This window comes from Nicotiana tabacum, chromosome 13, assembly GCF_000715075.1.
Source record: "Nicotiana tabacum cultivar K326 chromosome 13, ASM71507v2, whole genome shotgun sequence".
Classification (NCBI taxonomy): Eukaryota; Viridiplantae; Streptophyta; class Magnoliopsida; order Solanales; family Solanaceae; genus Nicotiana; species Nicotiana tabacum.
In genome coordinates, this window is record NC_134092.1 from 108,834,580 (window position 1) to 108,857,461 (window position 22,882).

Sequence of the window (22,882 nt, forward strand, 5' to 3'; positions counted from 1 at the left end):
ATTAAATAAAGAATTCAGGCTTCGGTTTCTTTCAATCATTTTCGATTTCCTTACTGTTCTCAGTGAAGGTAAACAAGTACGAACTCATACTTCTGAGTGTTTGATTTCAAGTTTTTATTTCCTTAAACAATGTAGAAGTGGAAAGAAAAAAGAGTTACTGAATCACCTCCGATTTTTTAATAACAAAAGAGAAAATCAATTCCTTTTGGCAAATATTCACTTTCTGTCTATTTTTTTGACAAATATCATGACATGTAAAACTATCATTTGAACAATTCGACGAGGTCAATTTCAAAATAAGTGAAAAGAAAAAAGAAAAAAGAAAAAAAGGACTTGATGAATTTTCAATGTTAAAATCTTGGGATCCATCCAATAATGAGAAAATTTTCAATTTAACCATTGCGTTTTGATTTGTAATAAGACTAAAAGCATATTTCGAAACCAAGTTTTTGTTCTAAAAGAACACCATGAACATTCACAATTCCGATTCTTGACAAGTTGTTCTTGATCATCAAAAGCCACAATACTTCCTACTTCTCAGAAGCGTTTCATCAAAAACATTAGGGGGAATAAAATTTACCTAGGCACATTATCATTGTCATTACAAAGAAGTTAAAAAAATATGCAGAAATCAATCCCATGAGCTTTCAAGCTTTCACACAGCAGTTGAAGTAGCTGAAGATGCTTCTTCTTGTCTGTCAAATAAAATTCAAAATACAGTAATGAGAATATCATACTAATATATGCGCAAAACTTGTGCAACAATCAATATTTCAACTCAACAACACCAATAAACCCAGTGTAATCCCACAAGTGGGGTCTGAGGAGGGTAGTGTGTACGCAAACGTTATCCCTACCTTGAGAAGGTAGAAAGACTGTTGCCGATAAATATTTCAACTCAAGAGACATCAAATAATCAGCAATATATCAATTTTTTGTCCAGACTTTTTTCCATTTATTTATTTCTCTTGTTTTGATTTTTATTTCAGTTTTCTTCAAGGGGGCCAGGTATTGCATGTGCCTTTGAAAAATAGGGATAGCTACTTGCTCAAAGAATTTTTGTGGGCAATAAAAGTTGCTTACCAAATAAGGCAAGCATCACTTTCTTGCAACTTGCTTATATTATTCATGTGAGTTTGGCACTTATCCAAGGACCATATGAGAACAGCACTTGTGCCCAATTTACACCACCATTTAATATATGAACCACATTCAATCAAACAACAACAAACCCAATGTAATCTCACCGGTAGAGTCTGGGGAGGTTAATGTGTACGCAGACCTTACCCTTACCCTTAAGAAGGTAAAGAAACTGTTTTCGGTAGACTCTCAGCAAAATATGCGCTAGTTAAGGTTTGACCCTCTGACCTTTTAGAACAAAATCAGGCACATGCCCAACGCACGAGAGACTACACATTCAATCAAACAAACAAGCTTTATTCCCTTTTGTATCTACTAAAAAGTTTAAGTGGTTTCAATTTTGCAAGCCTAGAACTTCTAATGCATCAAAAAGAAAACAGCATCAAGTGTCATATCAGAAATTGGTTAATGCATACACCCTATTAAATATAGCCACAACTTTTCTCACACTAAACCTTACAACAATTATTAGACCTTAGTCCTTCTCACACCAAGTCTTACCAAAAAAGAACAAGGCAAAACAAAAGGCCAATATTTCTATCCTTATTCCAACGTTATAAGTAGCTCATAAGAATTATTAATAAATCTTTGGTCGTACAATAATTGTTATTCCATTGTCTGAAACTTCTCATGAGCTGGTATTATTTTAGAAAATGTACTATAGTTATATTAGAATGTAAGGTTGTCAATGCATGCAACCTACTAGTCAGCATTGTTCCCCTCAATGGCCCCACCACATGTATCCCACTAAATACCATTTGTAACACCCTTTATTAATAACTGCCAACTACTTGTCTGATCATTACTTGAAAACTAGCTGTAACTCTATCAGCATTTAAACAAAAATGGGAAAGTACAATGGTAAAAAAGACAGGCATTTAAAAGAACTTACAGTTGGAGAGTGGTTTTGATGGTAATGGAGATCATCACTGTGGGCTGAGTGATGATGGCCTGTATTTGCATTTTTATTAGTTGAGGAAATGAGTTCTTCCTCATTTCCAAGACTTGCTCTTGACAAATCCCTTTTGTTCTGTTTCCTATTCTCTCTTATCTTTGAGAAATCCATAGAGTAATCTGGCATTACACCCTTTTGGTCCCAGTCTCCAAATTGTGGCACTGATAGCCATGGTTCTGTCTTCTGTTAATCCAAAACAATTCTTAATCATTTGCATATCAACAATCATTCTCCTAACTGTTTCTTAAGTTAGTAACTTCAAGAAAATATTTTTTGGCAACCTCACTTAACATCGGCGTAACTGATAACTGATAAAATTGCTGACATGTGACCAGGGGTCACAAGTTCGAGCCGTAGAAACAACTTCTTGCCAAAATGCATACAATAGACCCTTTTGGTCCGTGCCTTCCCCGACTCCGCACATAGCGATGTGATGTAGACAACCTAACCTAATTCAAGTATTAATAGCTGCTTCCACGACTCGAAAACATAGAGACAACTGCTCCAAGGCTTCCTTTCCAGGGTTACATTTATAGCCATTAATTTAAAAATAAACACTAACATAAATAGAAATGCATAGACTGGTCCAGCTGGAAGATATCAACTAACTGTCAGGTACACAAAAAAATTGCCTTGCACTGACCTAAAATTTTTCAAACTATTTGTGCCAAACAGTGACAGTTCAAAGTCTAAAAGATTGACTAATCTTAAAGTTTAAACAATAGTTCTACAGCTGAGGTTGATCATGACACCAGTAACTAATTGAGAATTTTGACTAAGTCCCCATTTTTTCCTAACACCAACATCTTTACCAAATTATATTTTAGTTCACATGATGAATAAACTTGACCACAATGATTTTCTAGTTGGTCTAATACATTCAAGATTCAAAAAAGACAAACAATTTAACCCCAAAAAAAAGAAAAAGAGAGCCTCATCACTAAATTCAAATATGCAGAGAAGCAGAAGTTTAGACTTCAGATTCATACACTCCCAAAAAGGTACACAGAAAACAAGACAGTTCAGAAAAATAAGGAGAAAAGAGGCTTTTAAAATGTAACTCTGAATTAAAGCATATGATGGCTTTTAAACAAGACAGTTTAGAATTAAAGCATATGATGAACTTAATTAAAGAAAACCAAGAAACTGTGTTATAACTCTGAATTCTCAAGAAAATAATGAAAGTAAAATCAGCAAGAAAGAACAAACTATGCTGATAAAGATAGGAACTTTCTCTTTTTTTAAAAAACAATTTCATTACCTCTTTGCGATCATCCATTGCAGAAACTGAACAGTGAACAAAGATACAAACTGGAAAAAGGAGTTTTGGAGATAAGAAAGCAAGCTATTTGGTAGGGGGAGGAAGCTGGGAAATAGTGAAATTTTGCAAAAATACAGGGGCTTTAGTTTGTGTGCTGTGGATATGTATTGTATCGTTCGTTGTCATAAAAAAATAAGATACGTATATAAAGAGATAATAAGAAACAAATAAGGCCTATGATTATATTTAACTACGGAAATACCATTAGGCTTTCACACGGTTATTACACCTTATGCCCTTTCGGTCTCCTTTTTCCTTTGCTATTCTGTATATGAACGACTTTTGCAAGTCTCAATAATAGCTGTGTACATTTGACACGTTTTCTTAAGCAAATCATCAAAAGTAATTGGATTTCTTTTTTCTCTCTAACTAATCTTTAACTTTTTGGCAATGGATCCTTTGGTAGGCGTTTGGACATAAAAATTGTAAAATTAGAAAAAATGGTGAATTATTTGAAATTTAGAGTTGTGTTTGGATATAAATTTCAGTTTGGGTTGTTTTTGAAGTTTTGTGAGTGATTTGAGTAAAAATTTTAAAAAATAGATTTTTGGAGTTTTTAAAATTTTTGAAAATTTCCAAAATGCATCTTCAAGTGAAAATTGGAAATTTTATGAACAAATGCTGATTTCGAAAAAAAGTAATTTTTTTTTGGAAAAAACTTCAATCAAATTTTATATCCAAACGGGCCCTTAGATCATCCGCACGATTTATAGGTTACGGAATCGAGCCGTAAAATTAATTATTCATACTTGCATTAAGGTATATTATTTACGTCATACCATTTAAGTTGCGGTCCTTCTCCAAATCCCGCATAAACACATAACACCTTGTGTAGTGTTCTTTTTTTTTTTTTAATTTTAAATGATAGGGTGAATAGTTGAGCAATGGAGGAAATATTAGAACAATTTACGCACGTAGAGAAAGTAGAGTGTTGATACTTGTTTTTATTTCTAAAAATAACATCTGATTTGGAGATTCTTCTAAAAATGTAAATTTCCTCGCATTTCATATTTAGGGTTTAATAAAATACTAGAAAATCAAGACTTATTCCAACGTGGAGAACCGACCACTCATTAAGAATATTCTAAAATTGCAGAGCTTAGTCCATCAAGCCGTTAAATAAAAACATGCTATAGTGCTTATTTTTTATAATTATATTTAAATGTAAAATTTGTTAAAAATCACAAGAGGCTTCAAATATAATATAAAAAAAACATTTTTTCTTACTTAACTATTGAAAAACTAATGTGGATTTTCTATTACAAAATTCAATACATCAATATTTATCTTTATGAAAATTTGAATGTCTAAGTAATGGCCAAGTACACGTGAATAAATTTTTTGATCTGAAATGTACGTATAGGTTTGGATAATTATTCATCAACCATTTAATAAGCAATGAGAAATCTATAATCTTAAAACAAAACTATCGAAAATCATAGACCAAATGTGCGGTTGAAAATATCCACAAAATTTTGATATCGAGGGAGGCAAAAGAAAATAGGCAACTTTTTTTTTTAATTAAACAGAAATTATCATAAATGGAGAGAGAAATTTGTTTGTGATAACAATAACATGAAGATAATGGTTAAATAATCAAAGCAAGAGGAAGCCAAATATGATTGATATTCCAAGCATTTGACATTGCATTTTGTTGATATCCGAGTCCCACAAGGACTTATTCTTCTTGACCTAATATATATGTTATCATTAAAAAAAAAAGAATAATAACTCTACAAAATCACTTTTGTAAACTCTATATTTATCTTTATAAATTCATCTAAAATGTACAAATTAACAATTTAGAGCTCAATACTTCAAAACTATTAAGATTTTTGAACACACACATTTAATTCGAGCTCCGCCTCTAACGAAGTTCGCACAGAGAGTCGAACTTTTACTATTATTATGTGCGTATTATTCTTCCACATAGACTTATATATATCGACTGCTTTTAAAATAAAAATGAGGATATCTTTGTAAAAAAAAAAAAAAAAAAAAAAAGTAAACCTCAGGAGGCGATGTAAGCCGGATCAGTTGTTAATTTGTTATTAGCTGTAAATTTCTGGGGCAGTTTATACAGATTTAAAATAATTTGCTTCATTATCATAGAGAATGTTGAATAATAATAATAATAATAATAATAATAATAATAATAATAATAATAATAATAATAATAATAATAGACCACACAAAATTAAAAGATAACATTCATCACAATACTCTCTCCGTTCACTTTTACTTGACACGCTTTGACTTTTAACGCCCTTAAGAAATAATAAATGAAGTGCATAATTTACCATGATACTCATATTAATTAATGCATATTTTATTGAATTTGAGAAAATGATTTGAAATGAGTAATAAATACTGTGGTTATAACAGAAAAAAAATTATCTTCTCATAATATACGTAAAGTGACAAATAAAAATAAAAATCTATTTTTAATATATATGTCAAGTAAAAGTGAAGAGAGTCTATCTCTGTAACGAATCTTTGGACCGCAAAAATGCCTAACTTAATCAGATCGGCAAATTGATTACGACTGTTGCAATTATGTACTCTTTTAATAATCGCGACCATTAAATTAATGAACTATCCTTAGAACGAACATTCCCCGAAATCTTTAACTAAGAACTTGTCGCTAATCATAGATTTAGTTAATCCCAAAGTTACATGGTACAAGTTCATTACGATAAAAATAAATAAAAAAATTAAAAAGATAACTGGGCATAATTTTTTGGATCTAACAACACTTTTCTAACATCCATACCTTTGATTGCCTTTTTTATTTTTTATTCAAAATAACTTTTTGGGGCAAAATTTAAAACTAGTTGCATAAAGCTTTTTGATGCAAGTGGTTGTAGTCCAAGTTTGACTAGTATTTACATCAAATTAATAAATAAATTATCACTAAATTATAATTAATAAATGCATTTTTTACCTTAATTTTTTACTTAACCATAATAAAATTCATCTATCAACATTATCACTAATTTTTAGGGATAATACATAATTACCACATTAGGGTTTTAGCAAATTGCCAGATAAACCGTTTAATTTTGCGGGATCCTATGACCCCCTTGTACTATTTGTTAAATGTGTAATAAATAAAACCTAATTTTAACGATATAGCCAATGTATCACAAGTGATTTATAATTTTGGGAAGAGGAAATGTGACTATCATGACCTTGGATGTAGAGTGGATTTGGAATAAGCTCATGGCCATTAGAAATTACTATATCCTATAACACGTATTATACTTGATGGATGTACACATGATACATACTCATAATTGACTTTATAGTGGAATCAATTATCAATGGATTCCAGTTGTTACATCCCAATCCTAATTAAACTTGGTCATGATTAGGAATGTAAATGGGACGGGACGAGACGAGGCAAGTCTTGATCTGCTAAAATTTTGACCCGTCTGTCCCGTTTAGTATCTTTTCAATTTTTTGGTCCTAGACCGGGCAAATCTCAAGATTTCTCATCCCTATAGTCATCCATAGTACTGATTACTATTAATAAATTTTCAGAGACGTAACACGTGAAAATAGGATAATATAAACTTGAAAGGCAAACTACAAAGGAGTTATGCACCACATATTATCAATCAGTTGATGATGTTGCCATTTTAATCAATAATTACAATTTAAAATAGCAAGTTCGAGTACTTGTAATTAATTAGTAGTTGTTTTTATTAGAAGCTTACACTTGTTTAAGCTTGAGTGTAAATAAATTATTCAATTTTACAAGTCACATCCAGGTTTACAATTTGAACTCTCTATCATTGGTCTCAACTCTCAACTCATCCTTCTACAAACAAAAAATGTTCCAGTACGTGTTAGACTATGACTATATTTGAAATTAGTTAAGTCACAAACTAATTAAAGAGATTATTTTAATTTCTTTTGATTCGAGTCCTTGGGTATTGATGTGTGGCAAAAATTTCATAGTTTCGTACATTATGTGCCTTGCATTTTACATGCTTTAATGATAAATTACACTTTATTTGCGCATAATGGAGTCTATTTTATGTGTAGGTGAATTGGAGATGAAAGTAGAGCAAAAGGGATACTTAAACGTTGAAAGTGTGCTCAAGAACAGTGAAAAGGAGAAATCTGGCGAGGCCAGCCAAAGGCCAGGCTGAACCTGGCTTTAGCCTAGCGAAGCCAGCCAAAGGCCAGGCTGAACCATGCTTTAGCCTGGCGAGGCCAGCCAAATTTCAGGCATTAGGCTGGCGATGCCAGGCCTGAGGCCAAGTCCAATCCGAGTTTTGAAGACTTAATTCATTCCGGGTTTGACTAGGATTGAGCCTACACGTTTAGGGTTTCTTCTACACATATAAATAGACCTAAAAACATCACTTGATAGGACTTGGGCAGCCCGAGGCAAGAAGAGCTGGTGGAATCACCCCTTGGGAGTGAGAATCATCAATTTCTACATCTTTTCATCTTTACTCTGTATTTTAATCATGCAAAATATTTGGGATATTGTTACCATGATTATGAATAGCTAATTTGTTATCTAGAGTATTGATGGAACCTATTGGAGGATGATTTTCTTGTTACGTTAATATAGATTTGCCGTAGTATTTTCTCTATTTGTTCAACTATATTATTTTTGTGGTTGATTGAAGGGCCCTCAATTAGCTGTGCCTATTTAGTATGTATTACTCGGGAGAGAGTGCATATTTAGGTAGTTGTTGAACAACATCACTCCTAAACGTATATGAGGGATCAATACGGAGGTTTAAAGGTGGGATTAGGGATAACGAAACCTTGGTGTGATCTGAGTGAGTTGTACTTAATGCCAGCTAGCGTAATTCGGGAGAATATGTCTAGTAAATTGTGGTAATTACTCGGGAGAGTACGACAGTTAGAGTGCTCATGATCGGTAGAGAAGACTTAGGCAAATTTGTAGGAAACGTAGCGTAAAGGATTCCGACAATTGGGGAAATCATAACTCTAGACTTCCTTAGTCTTGTCTATAATTTCATCCATGTTAGTTGATAATTTTACTGCTTTATAATATTTGTTAGTTAAATAGTAGAATTAAAAATCAAATCTTTATTACTAGAAAATTATTCAAACTTGTGTTTCTTTGCAATATTGAACAGCTGTAGGTAAGCCTTAGTTCTCTGTGGGATTCGACTCCGGACTTGTAAACCGAATTATATTTGCAACGACCGCTTAGTCCTTTTTATAAGTCATAGTTGGGCGTGATCAAATTTTGGCGCCGTTGCCGGGGAGCTAACGGTTTAGTTATAGGTGTATATATTGCTAGGTTGCAAGTTTGAACTTTTATTTTTGCTTTCTTATATTTTTATTTTTTATTTTTGTTTTACTTGTTAATGTTAAAAATATGGCATCTTGGAATTATGTGAGTTTTGATGATGGTAATTCTACTTTGGTCCTCCTTATGCATATAGTGGAGGAAACCACTCTGGGCAAAATTATCAAAATATTTTCGAGAGCGAGTTATGTGCACCAACTCAATCTTATGTGTGGAATGTGTGTGATATGTGTGGTGGTCAAGATGGTCACTTTCATGGTTGTGCTTATATTTCTTATGTTCCCCCAACCCCTTACTTTGTTGGTTCTTCTTTTTCTTGTGAAGTTAATAGGAATAAAGAACCCGGGGATGATAACCTGAAAGAGATCAAGAATATGCAAAAGTGCCTTATGGAACAATATGATATGTTAAAGTGCCTTGTGGAACAAAATAGTAAAAGATAACTGCAGATAGAAAAGCAAGAAGAAACTATTCACAACTTGAAAGTTCAAGTGAATCAACTGGTTGAAGATCTTAATGCTCAACAAGCCAATATTGTGAATAGTATCCAAGAAGAGCGTGAATTAGATGCAGAAATTGAGGTACCAATAGAGGGGTCCATAGTAGAACACCAACAATCAATCAAACCAGAATTTGAGGAGGTCAATGTTGTAGAAGAGATACTAGAGTTAAGCAAGGACATTGATGATACATATTTAGTTGACTCTAGTGTCATTAGTATTGAGGATGTAGACAGTCCCAATGTTCATGTAGTTGAACGCATTGGTCCACACTCCAAGTATTTTTTCACATTATGTTTGGATGATGATATAGAAATAGAGTCATCCAAGCCACTTGAGGAGTCAAGGAATGAGGAACAAGGTGCCTACATTCTGAAATTCTTCTTGCTAGAAAGTCGAGAATACACATCTCATCTAAAGGCCAAGAAGTGCAGAATACTACATTGTTTTATTGGGCCAGTCAGATTCGTTCCACCACCCCAGGAGTATGATCATAGAGCAGAATCAAAACTTGGGGTCCAATTCATAAGTTCAAAGTGGAGGTGAAAAGTGATTCGCGTCGAGCCGCGACGTTAAATCAAGTGCTTGTTAGGAGGCAACCCAGCTTTACTGCTTTCTTTTATTTTTTATTATTGTAGTGTCGATTTTTGATTTTCTAGGAGCATGGAAAGCAAGCCATTGGAAGGTTGCAACATCAAACCAGATGGTTGGAACTAAGTGTGAGGTACCCGCACGAAGGACCAAGCCTGGGAGAAGTCTGAATACCCCATGAGCTGCTGGTGCTTCGGCCTTTGGCCTACCAGGAAGTTTCTCTTACCCTCTTATTAGTTATGGTGTGTATTGGGGACAATGCACAATTTTAAGTGTGGGGTGAGGAGATTGTCTGGGTGACTTTCTATGCTATTTAATTGTGTTAGTTTAATTGAATAATTTTTTTTAGAGAACAAAAATAGAAAAGAGTGGACTTTTCCCGACGATGGATCTATTAGACAATTTTCTTGAGGATTTAAGTCTAAAAAAAAGTATTTTCTTTGTAGATAGTGTAGTAATTCCCCCTTGATTTTTCTTTATACCACGGTTCTTTTCCAAGGGTTTTGTTTGAACCGGGTGTAGTTAGTTTTATTTTTTTAGGAGTAGGAGCTAGTGTGAGATGACTTGAATTTCAGTGATATCTCTTAGGTTTGTTATGCCTTGAGAATAGTTAGTACTATGGTTGTGACTTTTAGGCTCGGTTTTTGACTCTCGCATAAGTACCTGAAATCGTAGATTCTTAATTTTTCTTAACTGTTTTGACTGGAGTGTCGCGATGAAACCAATCCTGAGTGAGTTATGTTCCATGTGTGTGTCAGTTTTGTATGTATTCTATGCATTGCATTTGATGACTAGAACTTGCCCTGTGTATGTGCAAAGCGAAATAGTAGTCTTGTTCAGTCTGAGAAGTGATATAGGCGTTTCTTTGTTAAGCCAGATATATATAGTTTACCCACCTAAAAGTTATGTAACGTAGTTAACCCCTTTGAGCATACAATCCTGTTTCTTTGGCAACCACACTACAAGCCTTACCCAATTGTTTGAAGTAACCATCTATTTGAACCTTTTCACCTCTAATGATCACTTGAATTGTGATGAACTTTGTAAAAGTTAAAGTGTGGGGTGGTTGGTTTGGTTTTTGAGTGGAACTAAGGAAATAAGGAGAAAGGTGCACTGTTTTGAAAACGTAAGAACTGCTTGAATTGAAAAAGAAACAAACAAAGAAAAGAAAAAATAGTTGTATTGCTGGGAAAAAGAATATTCTTTGATAAGTGGCGAGTCTTAATGTAATTATGCTTAAAGAAATATGGGGTAATATAAATTGAAGTGAAGGTGGAATGTTTGGTTTGGCATAAGTATGAGATGTGTGTCAAAGTATATGTATTGAAGTGCGTAAGGGAGGTGTAGTCACTCATATCCAAATGTATCCTACCCGACCCACAACCTACATTACAACCAAAGAAAGTCCTACTTTACCTTAGACTGAATGAACTCGATTAGTAGAGTATTACACTACGGGCAAGCCTATGGTGCATCATTTGTGGCATATGAATGTTATTTCTGAGAGCGAGTGAATTTTGTCTATCTTGAGTTCCTATGTTCTTAAAATTCATTGTGTGTGGAACTAAGCTCTTTGATTGGGGGAGGGCACATGATTCATGAAGGAAAGGTAATGTTGTTGACATCCATGTTAGAGTAAGTAAGTGAATTGTGAATAAGGCATAGTATTTGTGAGTCGAATCTTGAGGCGAAGATGTCACACTTGTGTGCTTAAACTATTTTAAAAATTCTTGGTATAATGAGTTAAGAGAATTTCTTAAAAAGGTCGTATCTATAAGTGTAGTTTAATTGCTGAGGACGAGCAATGTTTAAGTGTGGGGTATTGATATGTGGCTAAAATTTCATAGTTTTGTACATTATCTGCCTTGCATTTTACATGCTTTAATGATAAATTACACTTTATTTGTGCATAATGGAGTCTAATTTATGTGTAGGTGAATTGGAGATGAAAGTAGAGCAAAAGGGATACTTAAACGTTGAAAGTGTGCTCAAGAACAGTGAAAAGGAGAAATCTGGCGAGGCCAGCCAAAGGCCAGGCTGAACCTGGCTTTAGCCTAGCGAAGCCAGCCAAAGGCCAGGCTGAACCATGCTTTAGCCTGGCGAGGCCAGCCAAATTTCAGGCATTAGGCTGGCGATGCCAGGCCTGAGGCCAAGTCCAATCCGAGTTTTGAAGACTTAATTCATTCCGGGTTTGACTAGGATTGAGCCTACACGTTTAGGGTTTCTTCTACACATATAAATAGACCTAAAAACATCACTTGATAGGACTTGGGCAGCCCGAGGCAAGAAGAGCTGGTGGAATCACCCCTTGGGAGTGAGAATCATCAATTTCTACATCTTTTCATCTTTACTTCTGTATTTTAATTATGCAAAATATTTGGGATATTGTTACCATGATTATGAATAGCTAATTTGTTATCTAGGATTTTGATGGAACCTATTGGATGATGATTTTCTTATTACGTTAATATAGATTTGCCGTAGTATTTTCTTTATTTGTTTAACTATATTATTCTTGTGGTTGATTGAAGGGCCCTCAATTAGCTGTGCCTATTTAGTATGTATTACTTGGGAGAGAGTACTTATTTAGGTAGTTGTTGAACAACATTACTCCTAAACGTATATGAGGGATCAATACGGAGGTTTAAAGGTGGGATTAGGGATAACGAAATCTTGGTGCGATCTGAGTGAGCTGTACTTAATGCCAGCTAGCGTAATTCAGGAGAATATGTCTAGTAAATTGTGATAATTACTCGGGAGAGTGTTACGGCAGTTAGAGTACTCATGATCGGTAGAGAAGATTTAGGCAAATTTATAGGAAACGTAGCGTAAAGGATTCCGACAATTGGGGAAATCATAACCCTAGACTTCCTTAGTCTTGTCTATAATTTCATCCATGTTAGTTGATAATTTTGCTGCTTTATAATATTTGTTAGTCGAACTTGTGTTTCTTTATAATATTGGACAGTTGTAGGTAAGTCTTAGTTCTCTGTGAGATTCGACTTCGGACTTGTAAACCGGATTATATTTGCAACGACCGCTTAGTCCTTTTTATAAGGCTGGTATGGAGTCACTTTTGTTAGGGAGCGCTTTACCCCCCAATGTGGGACTTTCCGATGCGAATCTAGATTTAGTCGGGCCCCAATGTGGGTATCGGACACCGGGTGAAAAACTAAAAAAAAAAGGAGATTATTTTAATTTCTTTTTCCTTTTCATTTTCTTTACTTTCTTATTTCCTTTTTTTCTTTTATAGATTCAGCATTTTGTTACCTTTCTGTTTATGAAATTATTTGTTTCATTAAATATAGAAACTACACTTGCAGTGTACCCAAAAACATTATCATGTTACTCCCTCCGGTCCACTTTAAGAGACCGTTTGGAAAGTCACCTAGGAATTGAATTTGAGTGTAATGACACAATTTGACATGTTTGTCTCACCAAGTAATTACTTGGTCAGCATGAAATTGAGTGTAATTGGAGAGGTATAATTACACTCTCCAATTCTCAAGGGGGAGGTGAGAATTGGTGGTAATTACACTATGTAATTACGAGGTTACTTTTTAATTTCTTTCCTTTTTATTTTTTATTTTAATTTATTTTCTTCATAACTTTTTTATTTTCATTATTTCAATTTCTTTTCTTTTTTACTTTTTAATTTTTAAATATATTTTTCTTTGTACATTATTTATCTTTTATTTCTCTACCTTTACTTCTTGTGATTCCATGTAATTAATCATATATTTTATTTCTTATTTGTTTTATTTTTTTCATTTAGCGTAACTGGGTTATTATACTAGTTTTTGAAACTATACCTCCTAAAATTAGAAATAATGAGTCATTATAAAACTTTGCATGTAATGAGTGATGTCATTAAAGTAGAATTTCGTTGTTGAGTGAGGTTATAAACTTATTATGTTTTCTAATCTTAAGTTGTATTAGAACTTATTTGACATATGTTAAACTATTTTTTATTTTTAAAATTTTGAAATTGTGTTATATTTATAGTTTTAATTTACTTGTTTAAGTAGTATTGGCTTGTTATTTCACATTGCATGTAGTTTATTTTTTAGTCAGAACTGATAGTGTCACGACCCAAAATATCACCAGTCGTGATGGCGCCTATCTCAATACTAGGCAAACCCAAAATCTTAATAAACCACTATATCTTTTAAATTTGAAAACAAAATAATTAAATTCAGTAGAAGAAATCTCACAAATACAAATATAACACTCCCAAAACCCGGTGTCACTGTGTACATGAGCATCTAATATGAATACAATGTCTGATTGATAAAAAAAACCACTGTTTGAAAGTATAGAATAGTACAATAACTGAAGGAAAGAGAGATAAGGTCAGCGGGCGCCAGGCAGCTACCCTGATAGTCTCTAACTGGTAACACACTGAGGTCTAACAGTTGCCGTGTCTGAAAGCACCTGGATCTGCACACAAGGTACATGGTGTAGTATGAGTACAACCAACTCAATAAGTAACAAGACTAACCTCTAGGCTGAAAGTAGTGACGAGCTCTGCAGGTACAGTCCAATATAAATAATGGTACAAAATGTAGGCATGCTTTCAAGTTCAACAGTTAAAGTCAGTACAAGTGAAATATATCAATACTGCATGATATGACGAATACGACATCCCAGTAGAAAGATCTCATGTAAATACTGGTCACAAATTATTCGATCACTCGATACAGTTTATGGCCAATCCAGCCCTGGGGTGTTCCAACCCGTATATATATATATATATACACATCGACTGACAGCCAGTCACCCAGTACCATATAAGGCCAATCTTGCCATGGGGTAATTTATCCCCAAATGTAAATGATACAGACAAGATCCATGTCCAGTTAAATTCATTACAATTTAAATAAATAAGGCAAGTCCATGCCCTGGAAAAATCCATCCCGAATATATATAATCATCTACGCTCACTGGGGGTGTGTACAGACGTCATCCTGAATATATATTATCATCTACGCTCACTCGGGGTATGTACAGACTCCGGAGGGGCTCCTTAAGCCCAAACGTGATATAAAGTCTTTATGGTCTACTGCATGCAGGCAGTCCCAATCCGTATAATAATAAAGCCTATAAGGCCTGCTGCAGGCGGGCAACCCCGATCCATAAAACGGTAAAGCCAATAAGGCCTGTTGCAGTCGGGCAGCCCCGATCCAGTACAATAATAATGTATAAAGCCATTCTGGCCTGCTGCAGGCGGTTAGCCCCGATCCATTTAATAATAAAATATTTAAAGCCAATATGGCCTGCTGTGGCGCGTAACTCGATCCCATAAATATCCTCACAATGGACGTATATGATTGAGTGAGAAATATACATTTTTAAAACAATTAATTCAACAGTATCACGACCGCATGGGTCCCAAAATATCGACACGTAGCCTACACATGATCTTTACTAAAATCCCCAGCCCAATTTCTCTAACAAGTTCAGATAATAACATGATTCTTTAATCTTTACAACTTTACAGGATTTATTCAAGTCATAATTTTTATGGTGCACGTCTACATGCTCGTCAACTATCGTGTGCGTCACCTCCAAATAGTTTGTATAACACAAATTCAGGGATTCATATCCTCAAAACCAAGTTTAGAAGTGTTACTTACCTCGAACAAGACGAATCCAATGCCGAGCAAGCTAAACAATGCTCCAGAAATCCCATTCTGTGCGTGTCAACACTTGAACGACTCGAATCTAGCCACAATAAATTTTATTCAGTCCACATAATTTATAGGAGTTAATTCCATATCAAAACACTAATATTTTCCCACAAAATCCGAAATTACAATGTAAAAATTGCCTTTAGGGCTCATATCTCGAAATCCGACTAAACTCACAAAATCCGACAACCCATCCAATTACAAGTTCAGCCATACTAATTTCACTCAAATCCGACTCCAAATCGGTGTTCAAATTTCGAAAATTCATTTTATGAAATTGTAGAAAATTCCTCCGATTTCTCTCGAAAAATCAATAATCTAACGCCAAAAACGGAGATTAATTCATTGAATATAATTATAAATGAGTCAAGAACATTTACCCCAAGTTGTGTAAAATAATTCCTCTCCAAAATCGCCCAAACCGAGTTCCAAAATCCGAAAATGGCGAAAATCACGAACTCTCAAACTTAAAGGGTTCTGTCCAGCCCTTTCGCAGATACGGACAAGAGGTCTCACCCGATGTGGAAAACAACTTGCTTCTACAAGAATAGCTTGGCTAGCCCAGATCGTTTCTACGATGCCTAGGACCGCACCTGCGGTCGCGCTTTTGCGCAACAGCCAACAGGCACCGCACCTGCGAAGACCCCCGCTTCTGCGTGTATAATGTCGCTTCTGCGACCATCGCACCTGCGAGTCCATTTTCACAGGTGCGGAAACACCGGAACCAGCATACCTCGAGCAATTCTTCAACTTCGAACCTTGGTCCGTTAACCACCCGAAATCAACCCGAGGCTCTCGGGACCTCAATCAAATATACCAACAAGTCCTAAAACCTACCACAGACCTACTCGAGGCCTCAAATTACATCAAACAACATTGAATGACGAATCGCACCTCAAATCAAAATCTATGAACTTTGAACTTTCAAATTCTATATCTTGTGCCGAAACACATCAAATAAATTCGGAATGACTTCAAATTTTTCACACAAGTCATAAATGACATAACAAAGCTATTCCAATCTCTAGAATCGAATTCTGACCCCGATATCAAAAAGTCAACTCCCCGGTCAAACTTCCCAAAAAATTCAACTTTCGCCATTTCAAGCCTAATTCCACTACATATGTAATGACCCAACCGGTAATTTTGACATTTAGAACCCCGTTCCCTAAAAAAAACTTCTCGTATATGCTTTTAATGATTTATGACTTGCGTGGATGGTTGGTTCGTGATTTGGAAGTGTTTGGGTTGAAATCGGAACACTTGGTTCTTTAAGTTGGCTTTAAAAGGCCAAGTTTGAATTCGGTCAACATTTTGAGAAAACGACCCCAGAATAGAATTTTGACGAGTCCAACAGCTCCGTATGATGATTTTGGACTTAGGAGCGTGTTCGGAATTTTATTTGGAAGTCCGTAGTTAAATTAGGATTGAAATGGCTAAAATAAGAATTTAATTTTGGAAGTTTGACCGGGGATTTGACTTTTTGATATCGGGGTTGGAATCCAGTTCCGAAAATTTTCATAGCTCTGTTATGTTATTTATGACTTGTGTGCAAAATTTGAGATCAATCGGACTTGATTTGATATGTTTCGACATCGATTATAGAAGTTGGAAATTTTAAGTTTCATTAAGCTTGAATTGGAGCATAATTCATGGTTTTAGCGTCGTTTTATGTGATTTGAGGTTTCAAATAAGTTTGTATGATGTTTTAGGACTTTTTGGTATATTTGGTTGAGGTCCCGAGGGCCTCGGGTGAGTTTCGGATGGTTAACGGATCAAAAGTTGGACTTAAAACAGCTGCTGCAATTTTTTCTTTTTGCTGGAAATTCTGGGCCAAGATCGAGCCCAAGATCGAGGCCTACGATCGAGTCCGGAGATCGAGGCCATGATCGAAACCACGATCGAGGTCGAGGATCGAGGCCATGATCGAGGTCATGATCGAACCACGATCGAGGCCGAGGATCGAGGACATGATCAAAGCCACGATCGAGGTCGGGGATCGAGGCCATGATCGAGGCCACGATCAAACCACGATCGAGGCCGAGGATCGAGTTCATGATCGAGGGCTGTCTGGGCAGAATTATAAAAGAGGGCATTCGTCCCATTCGCCATTTTTAACAAACTGGAGCTTGAGCAGAGGCGATTTTTGATAGATTTTCAAGGAAAAGACATTAGGGTAAGTGATTCTAATTCGGATTTGGTCAATATACACGAATATATCATTGTTTTCACCATTTAATTAGTGTTTTGAGATTGAAATTTGGAAAAATTTTAGAAATCTCATAGAAACGAATTTTTGAGATTTCGATATCGTTTCGGAGTCGGATTTGAGTGAAACTGATATGGTTGGACTCGCAATTGAATGGGTTGTCAGATTTCGTAACTTTCTCCGAATTTCAAGACGTGGGGCCGACGGACAAAATTTTAATTAATTTCGAATTTTTATTGAAAATTGTAGTATTTTCTTATGGAATTGATTCCTATAATTTTTAGTAATTGTATCAAATTATTTTGGGTAGATTCAAACCATTCAGAGTTGGATAATCGAGGAATAGGCCTTCTAGTGGATTAAATTGGAGTAAATTGAGGTAAGTCTCTTGTCTAATCTTGTGAGGGAGAAATTACCCCATAGGTAATTAAAGCAATAATTATTGCTAATTGTGGGGGCTACGTACGCACGAGGTGACGAGAGTCCGTGCGTAGATACTATAAATGCTAAAGTCCGGATAGTTTAGGACTCAAAGCATGAATTACTTGTATAAAATATATTTTTTGTTTAATTAATATTATATATATATATATATATATATATATATATATTGTGAATTGTTAGATAAAAATATTAAAGGATGAAAATCTCATATGCTTAATTTTCTGTGTAAATTAATTAATTGTTAAAAAGAATTTGTTCATCCTCCCAAATTTATCTTATAATGAATATACTCTCTTTCCGGAGGTACATAAGAAAATGTACTCTTTTCTTGTGGAGCGGGCCGAACGCCTCGGCAGGATAGATGCATCTATGGATCGTGCCACATGTCCCTCTGCAGTGTACACGACACTCTGGATCGGACCATACGACCTCAGCAGAAATCGTGCTTAATAATAATAATAATTACACGATACTTGGACAGTTTATTGCAGCTTGTAAAGCTATTTGATAAATTAAAAATTTATTGAAATTGAAGGATTTAATTAATAGATTGGAAATTGTTGCATTTGGAAGGATTTTTATTATTTCTGCTAATGGAATAAAATTATTGTTAACTTTGTGAATTATGCTGATTTAAATAAATATAATTTATTCTATTTATTATTGTTGACTCTTAGTGAGTGTCAAAGTCGGTCATCTCGTCTCAACCACTTCGAGATTAGGCTTGATACTTACTGAGTACACGTTGTTTACGTACTCATGCTACACTTGCTGCACTTTTTGTGCAGGATCTGAGACAGATACTAGTGGAGGACCTATCATCGCACATCCTCGTTATCTAGGGGCGTAGTAGTGAGCTACCTTTCTGAGCCGTCCTGCAGCTACCAGTGCCTCTTCTTGTATTTTTTTTCACTTTGTCTATTTTTATTTTAGACAGTATTTGGAGTTTTGTATAATCTACTAGATGCTTATACACTTGTGATACCAGGTCTTGGCACACACATTGGTAGAATTTGGAGTCTTATTATTTTTCTTGGATTTAAATTTATCGGTATCTTTTTATTTTCTTTAATATTGATAATAAAATAATAAAACTACTTGGAAAATTATTCTAAAAATAATCGATATATGTTTAATTTATTAGTTGGCTTGCCTAGCTTTACTGTTGGGCGCCATCACGACCTTTAGGTGAACTTGGGTCGTGACAACGGACCTCTAAATAATTTTTCGGATACGCTCCTAAGTCCAAAATCACCATACGGAGCTATTGAAATTATCAGAATTCAAATCCGAGGTCATTTACACATAAGTCGACATCTGATCACTATTTTAACTTAAGTTTTCAATTATGAGACTAAGTGTCTTATTTCACTCCGAAATATTTTCGGACCCGAATCAACTAACCTGGTAAGTCATAAAATAACTGTAAGACATAACATCACTATTCCATCTACCACACACATATACGGGGGTGATCCCACGCCACCCTATTCCGTGTAAATTGTATAGTCCTGACAACACAACATAATTAAAAATCATTACTTCAACCTTAGCCCATAAACCTTGGAATTCAATTTCCAACATCCAGAATTTATTTTCAAGACCTAAAACTCACATCTACATGTTGTATGAGTTCGAACAAGCTGTATCAAGCCATAACCATAACCCCAGATATAATCACTTAACATACTACACAACTCGCATGCTTGTCACACCAGTTTCGATCACATTGACTACTCCAAAGTAACCCGATAATAGTATTAAACCCCATATCAAACAAAACCTCATTCTAAAACTTTCGCACACTTCTGATAATGAAAGAAACACACGAAATCTCATAACATCGTATCAGATTGATAAGTCATGGAGCTCTCCCGCCCAATCAGAACCAAAATCACTTTCCAAGCCGACTTTTAATATTATCCTCCCAATATACCGTAATTAAACCTGATAGTACACATTCTAGGTCCAATGACCTTATAGTATTAAACACAACTATCCCATTGACATGCCACACCAATATAACTCAATCCACAACTGCGCAACCTTGTAGCCAAAATGGAAGATGTCTCAAAGTAGAGAACCGTATTCTAAGTTCAACAAGCACCACCACAACTGTAATGCTATAAGCTCATTATATATATATATATATATAGTAGAACCAAGACACACAAATTTAATAACAGTAACTAGCTCTTCTAGAGCTCATATTAACATCACTCACACGGACAACTCACATGTTATAGTATCAATATATAGACCCACACGGACAACTCACATGCCAATAATATCAGTACATGGATCCGCACGTACAACTCACGTGCTTGTAATATAATCCGCTTGGCATGGTCACATGCCTTTAATTCAAGCATATCATATAGGAGCAATCAAATAAGTACACATGAACCATCGTAACTAATCATAACTCCAGCACTCGACATGGGTATCACATCCTTCATGCATGATCATCCCAATAGGAGTATTCCCATAATTCCTCCGTGCCACATATCAATAACTCGTATATCAGTAGTCTACTAACTAGGAGAGTACCGTAATACCAATGCACATCCATAAATCAAAACACAATGCCCCTTTCAACCGCAGACCCTTATCAGGGATTACCGAGTAACTATAACATTCATCTAAATATATAACACTGACCATGCCATCTAGAATTCGTGATCCTCCTTTCAAGAATGAACTGCCACCTCCTACATATAAATCTAAATCCCGCACAACACACTGCATCTATCATGCCATCATGTGACAAGCACAATAATCTCATTATCATCTTTGAGTCACCAACAATTTACATACCGTATTAGTTAGAAACCTTTCTTTTGCTTCCTTCGAGGAGGAAGCCACAATACACACACGTTCCCCACACCGGTAGGAAATATCTTGCTCAAACCATGGTAGAAACCATCGAGAACACTTTAAAATCTATTTGCACATAACTAAACTATCAGAACTGAATTCCTCTAACTCGACCAAGCCACACAAGTTGCCAAATCCAAAAGTATTGCCGCAAAACACCTGTAAAGCCCCACCTCATCATAAGAACCAAAAGAACCGAGCATACCATTACCATATTGAACCAGCATGTTACCCATTTGTCCTATTTTTCTCCGAGTTTCTTCTGAATCACCCTCAAGTTGACATTTCTCCTTGTCAAAACACTACTATCCTTACCCAAAGATCACTACAAGACATCCTAACATAGAACCACATCGCCATAAAGCCCATAAGCCACTGTATTCTTCTTAAGCACCTTCATAAATACCCCAACCATAACACTCACTCTGAAAATACCTTATGCGAATTTAAAATTGTCCCTCTTTCCTTTCTTATACTGATATGTAGAATCCATAGTCCTACAAAATTATCGCAAGTCCCGACACCTTCAAATGCAAATCTCCGATTTTATCCATATACAAGTCCGGAAACATTCTCAATTGCTATATATAATTCTCAAACCCATTAGAATATTTCTCAGGAGTCACCCACTTTGCTCAAATCTAAATTGCACTGCCCGAACAGGCCGAAAGACATGTGCTCCCTTTAGCACAGTACCACTCAAAGAAGTAACCCTGGCTTAATACCACCGATCAAATTCATACTTTGTGCGCGCTACATGCTTCAGAAATAACAGCTTACTCATCCCATGATTTTCCTATATTCCTAAAGGGCCATAACACGTATCCAAAAATTTCCTTACTCGAGTTATTCTCGAACTCCACCTCTACAAGTCATCATTGATTCCCAAGTATACCTCAGACCAAACAAAAATTTGACACATAACCATAAATTGAATTGTCATTAGCAGACTCCCCCACTTGGCTCAAAGCCATAAATTTAAACACTCAATAACTCATAATATCCATACTCTATTACTGCCATAATACCGCAACGAGATTCAACTAAATCCTTCATGTGCTCCTGTAATGCAAACTATCTAATACTTCAAATTATCTGCAAATCTCGTATTCACCCTTGTGACAGTCAGGTCAACTATTGTAACCGATCTCAAGTCAAATCACACAAATATAACCCACTGATGGATAAGAAATCCTCCACACAATATCATAAGAATCACACATCCGTAGATCACCTCGCAGGTTATACCCACCTACTTAGCCTCAACTGACATTTCTTTATACCCTTTTCACAACCACAACTACTACACAATCACTTAATCTTCCCGAGTCTGAACTTACCAACAAGGCATGAGAATTTAATTTGTCCCAAAATCTAATAACGTGAAAGATCCTCCAAAACATTAATTCTCAAGGTTACATGTCACATCAAAATGAAAATCAAGGACCCAATGGCCTTCCTTTACATTTCAAGGAAACACTTCTCGTCACATTCAAATCATCTTAACACATCCCGAAGTTTCATTATACTCATCACAAAGCCATTCCACCGCTCATCGAGCCACAAGTTCCCCTCGTAGGGACATTATCGGACATATGAGTCTAAATGTACAACTTACAACTGAAGCTACCGAGCTTAAGCTGCGGTCTACCCATGGCCTCAAGTCCTCCAGACTGGCCCATCACCAAAACATAGAATACACATCTCGAACCTCATTCATAGAGTCATAAGTCGGTGATGCACAACTGATACCGAGCGCTCACGTGCGCATACGAATACGTGGAAGGAATTCAAAGAGTTATGTCTCAAGATGAATAAATTTCACACGATAAGGAAAGAAAGATGGGAAGTAT

At 35.4% G+C, this 22,882-nt stretch overlaps 1 protein-coding gene across 1 annotated transcript; it reads right to left on the reverse strand.

Moving 5' to 3' along the window:
- Positions 1-376: 376 nt before the first annotated feature.
- LOC107825137 (uncharacterized) lies at positions 377-3,540 on the reverse strand. The gene is made up of 3 exons (XM_016651967.2): positions 3,357-3,540; positions 2,033-2,278; positions 377-695 (listed from the first exon to the last, which is right to left on the reverse strand). Exons 1-3 carry the CDS (start codon positions 3,372-3,374, stop codon positions 648-650), a joined length of 312 nt encoding a protein of 103 aa, XP_016507453.2. The 5' UTR covers positions 3,375-3,540; the 3' UTR covers positions 377-647.
- Between the last annotated feature and the right edge of the window lie 19,342 nt (positions 3,541-22,882).

Coding starts and splice junctions, on each gene's coding strand:
- LOC107825137 (XM_016651967.2), bottom strand. Junction 696..2,032: donor ATCAAAACCACTCTCCAACT/GTAAGTTCTTTT, acceptor TTTATTTGACAG/ACAAGAAGAAGCATCTTCAG.